Genomic DNA, 8,727 nt, shown 5'->3' with positions numbered 1-8,727 from the left:
ATTGGTCTACAACAGGCAAAATAAAGGCTCCTGATTGTTAACAGCAACGCCCTGTGTTAACTGAACTCACAGATGTATTTTGTGCAAATTTTACCCAAAAAGTGTCGGAAGTTGAGTGAATTTTCCATTAAAATAAAACTGAGAGCGTCAACACAGACGTTGTCTACAAAGAAAACAACATTTAATCCAAACGCTCCGTGGATTATTTGTATTCCATATTGATATTTAGTCCAAAATGCATAATCAAACAATCTGAAACAACTGACATCACATTAGGATGTATGTCACAAGCAAGTAGTGTACGTAGATACATGCGTTACGTGTTTTATTTTGAAGGGCAAAGACGGATATCCGTCTATTGTGTTTAACTGACTTAACGTCACTATTTTTTAACTTGGTTTCTTCCTGGACTTTTCAAGCGTTTGCGACTTTTATCGGAGTTGTGAATTGAATCAACATGGGTGCTTGTTTGGCACTGAGTTCCCTTGCCAGTTGTGTAAGTATACTTTTATTTTACACGGTTACTTCACGTAATACGTAGACTCGTCATTTTCACACTTTCTTGGTTAGTTTGTGCGTTGTTTTAGCCAAGACATTAGCTTGTTTTGGTTTCGATGGCATGACGTCACGTGAAACTAGCTTAAAAACGGCTAACTATCGGTAAATGTTTGTACACGCCTCGATTGACACAAGATTTTATGATGAATACGTGAATGCTAGTTATAGTTCATTACTGTTAAATGAACAACGTTACACATTCCGTGAAGTTGCTGTAAAGTTTTATAGTTTGTTAACCGCCCTCCCGTCGTTCAACGTAGTGAAATGAAGCGTCCTTTCAACGTTTAAAGTTGACAAACCTCTTTTGAGACATTTAACGTGTAACATTATCAACATGTGAGACGGCAGTGAGTTGCCAGATTTCTGATGACAATGGTTTGGTGTGACAGAAGGGACGTCTCTCTTTTTTTTGTTTTCTTTTTTACAGTTACCTTAAAAGGCAGTTTGTCGATTAAAGTTTCAGAGATTCTTACAGTCAACAAGTAGCTAGGTTAATATGAACAGACTTTAAGACTTCACGCGCTAGATCTGCAAAGTGCTCTCGTGAAGGCGCCATTTCCGGGTTTTACTCAGTATCTTACGCCATGCCTTTGAAAAGGGCGTCACTGTGTTTGTTGTTCTTAACTTGATCTGTCCATTGTAATCATTCTTACCTCGATTTATATTATATGATTTAAATGATTCTTATGTGTCGTGTTTAACTCCATTGGACTGTTTCTCTTTTTATATTTTACAGCATAGAATCACAGTAAAAATAAATAGTGTATATATATATATATATATATATGAGATTTTTGACTGTGATAAAATGAATCTAAATTAAGAACTAATGAAAAATACATAAAAGCAGTTAGTATTAAAAGTATGGAACAGCTGCAGGAAGAGCTAAGTCAAATTGATTGATAAAGATTATTTTTCATTTTGATATTTTCTGTTTATCCACTATCCACTACTGCAATTCAGTATTAGAGCTGGGCATAAGTTGCAATTTTTTGGTACCAGTGCCATTACAATACCTTTGTTTTAGTACCACAACTAAGACAGTTACTCTTTTTGATTCCTTACTTTGAGGAGTATAAATATGTGTTGCTACAAAGCTTGTTTTGTCTAGCAAGATTTTTTTCAAATGTTAATCGGTGCTTAAACACAAGGAGTTATTGTACAAACTGGCAGAATTCTGACATGAATCACTCACATTTCAGTCTGTACCAGAATAGTATTGAGGTTTAATACCCAGCCCTTTTTCAGTGTTGTGAAATAAAACTTGTGAACAAGCTCTTTATATCGGGCACTGTAATTTTGAACACCCACCGTTATCACTATGAGCTCATTGTTTTATTCTTAACTAAAGTTATTTGTATTTGTGTAGTTTAAGATTAGAGTTTATTGTTGCCAAGGCAGGATGGCAGAGGCCAGCCTGAACCATGGAAACTGGATTCTTCTCGTCAGGGATGCAGTGTTTACACCAGAGGCCTGTGTAGTCACATACTGATGTTTAGTGAAGGATGGCTGATCTCAGCTACAGTCTCTGCCTCAGTGCTTCACACACCTCTCAGCAGTCTGCATCTGAATCATGCAGGAATCCTCTGTGATCCTGTTCGCAGCTCTGGATAAGAAACAGAGAGAGGGAGAGATTTGTTATAGCGGAAGCTCTAATCACAGGCCTGATTACTGCCACTGTGAATCATCATTTATATCTGCTTTTTCTAGAAGCATGCGGAAGGAGGACGATGGTTGCTCCGACAGCAGACACAGTGTTATTTGTTTTGTTTTTTTTTTGTTTTTTCCTCCTTCATCCACAGTCATTGCAAGCCATGCATGCATTATGCTGATTATCCCACAACCCAGAGCCCTGTCTCTGAATTTCATAAAATATGAATCAGTACGAACACCCTGCTAATTCTTTCCCTCGCTTCATCTTCAGGCGTCCTGTTTGTGCGGCTCGGCCCCCTGCCTCCTGTCATCATGCTGCCCTTCAACGTACAACTCCACCGTGAGCCGCCTGGCCTTCTCCTTCCTGCTGCTGCTCGGGACTTTTGTGTCTATTATTATGATTCTGCCGGGCATGGAAGAACATCTTAAAAAGGTATATTAGATGAGACTAGATTAGATCAAATTTAATTATCCACATGGGGATGCGGGACTGCTGCATCAGGTACCATTAATCATATCATAAGACCTAAGTTCTATTAAATCTTCTGAACTCGTATATCATTCCCAAATCAAGTAAATACAGGAGAATAATTCAAATTGCATTCATGTGGCTGTAAGCCAGAGAGAGTGATATGGTAGCAGCTGGACTGGATGCTTGGATTATGTGTTTGTTGTTTTTCTACCAGATGTCCAACGGGAATCTTTTTTTTTTTTTTTTTTTAAAGCTATTCCCAAACTACTAAGCTTTCTAGATGAGCCACTGTAATCCTGGCCTGCCCCTTTATTTCCTTTGTATGCTTTCACATTGTCAGATTCCAGGTTTCTGCATGGGTGGGTCAACCATACCTGGCATAGAGAACAAGGTCAACTGTGACATCATCGTGGGCTACAAGTCAGTGTACCGCATGTGCTTCGCCATGGCCTGCTTCTTCTTCCTCTTCTCCATCATCATGATCCGAGTGCGCAGCAGCAAGGACCCCCGAGCTGCCCTCCAAAATGGGTTCGTGCTGCTGCTTCAGTACTTCTTCAGTACAGCGTTGCATGATGAGAGAATGATGCACTCTGGTGGCCAAACATTGGAACTGCACTTCTAAAGATTGTGTTTACACTGAGTAAAAAGTTCCTTTCATTCATACTTGGAATAACTTTCCTTCTCAGTTTCTGGTTCTTCAAATTCCTCATGCTGGTTGGCATAACTGTGGGAGCTTTCTTCATTCCTGATGGCATCTTTACTACAGGTATGAAGCCCGGACATTTATTAGAGTTTTTGCCAGTCTGAAGCCAAATATGTTGTTGTATGTTTTTTTTTTTATTGCCAGATTTGATTTCACTTAAATCCTCCTGCAGCTCACACACCTTTGACAAATAAGATACTTCACTGCTTGTTTCAAGTTCAAATCTGCAACTCTTAAGTCAAAATTAGAGCTTGATATGGTTCAACATAAAGTGTGTTTGGGCCAAGTATCAAGCGTTGGCTATGGCTCAGGGGGTAGAGGGGGTCGTCCGCTAATCATCAGTGGTTTGATCGCAGGCTTTTCCAGTCTGCATGTCAAAGTTTTGGGCAAGAAACTGAACCTCAAATTGCCCCTGATGTATCATCAGTTTGTGAAGGCATGGCACAAGCACTATGTGCATGTGTGAGTGAGCGGGTGAAAGTGGCTTGTATTGTAAAGCGCTTTGAGTGGTTGAAGAGACTAGATAGACGCTATCAAAAACTGTTGATACCCAGACCTTGTCACAGTAAGTCTTCAACCAGTTTTTGAGGCTCAATACTTTTGCCCATTTTGAGGGGGGAGGTGAAGGAGGGTGGTCTATGTGTTCTGTGTTCATGGTAAATAACCACTTGTAACCTTCAAGTAAAGACTCACTCCATGTGATTTATAGCAGTGTTGAAGAATTTAAGTCAATTCTGATGTTTGTTATTTTTAAATAAGCTAAACACCAGTTTTTATAAGCAGAACTGATTTGAACTATGATGCTGCGTTCTGTACTGAGGATCCCTCAGCTTTAAGATTAGTGTCTAAAACTGATGCCTCTGGCACTGGATAGTAACCTTGTAAAGATTTTTCCGTCTGCCCTCAGTGTGGTATTACTTCGGCATGGGGGGCTCTTTCATCTTCATCATCATCCAGCTCATCCTGCTGGTGGACTTCGCCCACTCCTGGAACCAGTCTTGGCTGGATAAGGCAGAGAACGGAAACACCAAGTGTTGGTTTGCAGGTAAAAAGGCAACATACTCTCCCTGTAACAATAAACCTGCAAGTTCAAAACTTAAGGTTTTTTGTTTAGGGGCTGCCAGTAAATATTCTCCCCAATTTTTATTACAAAATAACATCCCCTTGCAGTTTTATCACATTACAAGAACCGTTCAGCCTCCAAAACTTAATTATACTGTAAATGAATTATATCCATCTTTGTATGACTGGGCCATTTTGTGCTAGTGTGGTACTGAAAAATTATACAGCAGATATATCATTAATAAAACTACATGAAATAAGCCACATCTGAATTTTCATTGTCTGAAGTGACTTTTTTGGAAACCGTCTGATGCTGTGATCTAACTAACAGTTTCACCCTCAGGTTTCAGCGTGTAGTGATTTTGCTCTTTGCTCGTGTTGCAGCTCTGCTGTCTTTCACCTTCATCAACTATGCCTTGGCTTTCACTGCCGTCGTGCTCTTCTATGTGTTTTACATCCAACCTGACGACTGCACGGAGCACAAGGTCTTCATCAGCCTCAACTTCATTTTCTGCATCATTGTGTCCATCGTGGCCATTCTTCCCAAAGTTCAGGTAATGTAGACTGAAGGTACTAAATGTTGATATTTTGTTCCCTTATCTTTCATGTATAAAGTCCGCCTGTGATGTATGGACTGTATACAACAGCAGGGAGTACACACTATATCAAAATCACTTAAATGTTAACTAATTACTAATTTAACATGAGTTTATTAGTTTCAGCCAAAACTGATCAAAAAATGAATCAAAGTAATTTGAAAAACAGAAATGACAAATGAAAAGAACAAACTGCTATCAAAGTCAGTCCACCCCTTTATTAGTGAGATTCCACTCTTTTATTTTTGTTTGATATTTTGTGTGTCCGCCATTATTCTTAATGACAGATTAAATCCTCCTGTACATGGATGGTCCCAGTCTTGCACAAATCTGTGGAGAGATGTTCTGTCGTTCTTCACAGAAGATTCTTTTCAGCTGCTCTTTCCTGGAGCAGTTTTCTTGCTCTATGTTCTGTGTTAAAATACTCCAGAGCTGTTCTGTTCTCAGGTCAGGGGACATACTTGGCAAGGTCGTAACTTTCACTTTGACAAACTCTTGTGTCATATCAGCACACTCCCACCTCCATGTTTCACGGTCCGCTCTACGGAGTCACTCTGTTAGTCCTGGCCAGGTCCATGTCAGAAATGCTGGCCACCATCTGATCCAAACAAATTTATTTTGGTTTCATCTGACCAAAGAATGTGCTGCCAGCATTCATCAAGCTTCTTTTCATGTTCTTTGGCAAAGTTTAAACTTGCAGTTTTGTGCCGTTTTTTGAGCAATCATGTTTTTCTTGGACGCCGTCCATAGAGTTCGATTTCATGCAATGTCCTTTAGAACTGTCTGATCAGTCAGTGAAGCACCAGTTTCCACAGAAAAGTCAGAAGCACGTACCGTCTGTTTTTTAATGCAAGGCCGAGTTAACAGAAGATTGTGCCTGGTGTTATTCTGAGGACAGCCACTGCTAACTCTGTTATTAGCAGTATGTCACTTCCTGTACCTCTCAACCACTGCTGCACCTGTGTTTCAGCTTATGCTCAGTCACCGCATCTTTGTGAAGCCGCACAATCTGGTGTCTGACTTGCTGACTGTTGCATTAGATACAACCCAGGTCTAAACCGAGGAGGCTGTGGTGCTCGCAGGTTATTTTATAACCTTGTTCATGCAATTGGCCTGAAATGGAAATCACAGGTGTGATCCCTTTAGTTGCATTGAGGTTTTCAGTGTAACTTAATCTAACCTGTTTGTTTTTGAGTTGACATAGAATCACATACCTCAAACTTAAACTTCATTTAACGACTCATTAAACATTTTAGTGAGATTCTACAGTGAACTCAGTTTCATTGTATACACACCTGCTGTTTAAATTCTAAATGTAGAAGACAAGCTGATAATAAATGATCATTTTGTACCAGCTGTGACCTTTTGTTATCTGTGAGCGGGAACAAAATTAATGAACCTGCAAAGAAAGTTTTGTTTTACTGGCACAAACCTTTTTCTTTTCCAACTCCTCCCACGCCGTGTCTCCACAGGAGGCTCAGCCCAGCTCAGGCCTGCTCCAGGCCTCCCTCATCTCCCTCTACACCATGTACATCACCTGGTCAGCCATGACCAACAACCCCAGTAAGTCTAATCAATCTGAGTCACAACACAACTGCATGTTATTCACAGCTTGAACCAGATTAACTGACTTTAAGAAGGAGTACAAAGGAAACGGTTAAAGGTTAAAACTGTGATTAGAACTGCAAGCTGCTGTTGCTTTAATCACTTGTCATATTGTCAACTGTCTACTTTGTTTTCTGTTTCCAACTTCAGACCGGCAGTGTAACCCGAGTCTGTTGAGTTTGGTCCAGCGCGCCAGTCCAACTCCACCACCGGGACCTGCTCCTGCCCCTGGAAACGTCCAGTGGTGGGACGCGCAAGGCATCGTGGGATTGATGATTTTCTTGTTCTGCACTCTTTATGCCAGGTATTTCATCATCACCGTGGGTGTTTTCTCGTTATCATGACTTGATTTTACAAGAAGTAGACTTGTTTAGAAAGTCAAAACACTTTTAGGTTATGGATACTTCACTGAATGCAAGTTGCATCTTTTTCCTGTTGTCAGAAACCTCACATTACCAGCAGAAGAGTGTGAGTTTTAGTTTAGTATGCAGATTTTGTCGGTGCAGGAAGACTGCAAAAGAAAAGCTTATTTGGAAATGATGTTGCTCAACTTCTGCAACATTAAATACAAATGTCTGAAGCAGATATTTCAGATATGTATTGAATTCCTGTGCTCTCCACCACCACCACAGTATCCGCTCCTCCAACAACACCCAGGTGAACAAGCTAATGCAGACTGAGGAGGGCCAGGGTCTGACCGCTGACGAGGAGGCCGCCACAGGGGAGGACGGAGTCCGACGGGCTGTGGACAACGAAGAGGAGGCCGTCACCTACAGCTACTCCTTCTTCCACTTCAGCCTCTTTCTGGCCTCCCTCTACATCATGATGACCCTCACCAACTGGTACAAGTAAGTATCAGTTATTTGTTATTCTTGACTAACTCCTTCAGACCAGGCCGACTTTCCTCCGACACTGACTTTCCCTCTGACTCCGCTCCTGGCTCACCAGGCCCGAGAGCGACTACCAGGCCATGCAGACCACCATGCCGGCCGTCTGGGTGAAGATCGGCTCCAGCTGGCTCGGCTTGGCCCTCTACCTGTGGACCCTGGTGGCTCCGCTGGTGCTCCCCGACAGAGACTTCAACTGAAAACGGTAGAGTCTCTCCACATTGGTCGATAGCCTCTTGCTGTTTGCACCTTAAGGGAAGATAGCTTTAGCTTCAAATCATCCAGCTTGAAATGTTTGATTTTACTCACAACTCCACATTTAAAGTTGCAAACTGAAATGTTAATGTGCTTTTGTTTTTGACCCTAAGCCATTGCACAATTCACAGTTAACGTTAATGTGGGTTCTTGTCTCGATTAAATTTTCATTTTTGCAGAGGCTTAGTTGAGCTTTAATCACACACTGTTTTTTGCCTCAGGTTATTTTTCTATTTTTCTTCCACAGTTACAAATATGAGAATTGAGAGCACTACATGCCTTTATACAACAAGACCAAATCAATCTTAAATTATCTCTGTGGGAAATTCATGTTGTGACTGCGTTCACTACATTTACATTGTATTTGTACTTTAAAAAAAAAAAAAAAAATCATTGCCTTTAAATCAGTTTAATTTTATGGAAATGTTCTGTCTGAATTATGAGATATACTTTTCTACTTTTGCATTTTTATTGCACAGCTTTGTTTTAGTTCCCCGTTTTATAACAAGAGTGCATTATTATATTATGTACACACAAATTATTCACAGGGACCATTTTTGATATATTTTAAAGTAGTTATGTTCACTTTTCAGTGTAAAGTGTCTTCACCAACATATGTTCACTTTTCTTTATAATCAATAAAGTTGACATTCTGTTTAATGTCTTTAATCAGAGTGTAAACAGTGGTTCTGTCCAGCAGGTGGGTCTGTTGTCCATCAAGTCAGATTTCATTATATACAGTTGATTCTAACATTCAGTATGTGGTGTAAGATTTCTAAACCTCTTGTTTTTTTTAAAAATATATTCGACCTTGTGAATTGGTTTGTTTTCTTCAGAGACGGCAAAGAAAATGTCATCAAGTCTGGTCAGTGTATATTTCCAAGTGCCTCACTGCCCTCCCTCCATGAATCACATGATCCTGCTAAAATGTGATTT

General features: G+C 40.4%; 1 protein-coding gene across 1 annotated transcript; it reads left to right on the top strand.

Moving 5' to 3' along the window:
- The first annotated feature begins 358 nt into the window (after window positions 1–358).
- Window positions 359–8,460, top strand: serinc2 (serine incorporator 2). Its single transcript, XM_023413223.2, has 10 exons — window positions 359–496; window positions 2,483–2,644; window positions 3,024–3,211; window positions 3,370–3,449; window positions 4,294–4,431; window positions 4,833–5,002; window positions 6,517–6,607; window positions 6,800–6,953; window positions 7,282–7,497; window positions 7,598–8,460. Exons 1-10 carry the CDS (start codon window positions 458–460, stop codon window positions 7,734–7,736), a joined length of 1,377 nt encoding a protein of 458 aa, XP_023268991.1. The 5' UTR covers window positions 359–457; the 3' UTR covers window positions 7,737–8,460.
- The last annotated feature ends 267 nt before the right edge of the window (window positions 8,461–8,727 follow it).

Source organism: Seriola lalandi, unplaced genomic scaffold (genome assembly GCF_002814215.2).
Source record: "Seriola lalandi dorsalis isolate HSWRI2012SDOR001 ecotype SW California unplaced genomic scaffold, Sedor1 jcf7180002054505, whole genome shotgun sequence".
Classification (NCBI taxonomy): domain Eukaryota; kingdom Metazoa; phylum Chordata; class Actinopteri; order Carangiformes; family Carangidae; genus Seriola; species Seriola lalandi.
This window is presented reverse-complemented; position numbering and strand designations above follow the sequence as displayed.

Bases quoted from the DNA above. Each gene is read 5' to 3' on its own strand.
- serinc2 (XM_023413223.2), top strand. From the start codon at position 458: ATGGGTGCTTGTTTGGCACTGAGTTCCCTTGCCAGTTGT. The intron at 3,450-4,293 runs GTATGAAGCCCG...GTCTGCCCTCAG, and splicing joins TGATGGCATCTTTACTACAG to TGTGGTATTACTTCGGCATG. The intron at 6,954-7,281 runs GTATTTCATCAT...CCACCACCACAG, and splicing joins TTCTGCACTCTTTATGCCAG to TATCCGCTCCTCCAACAACA.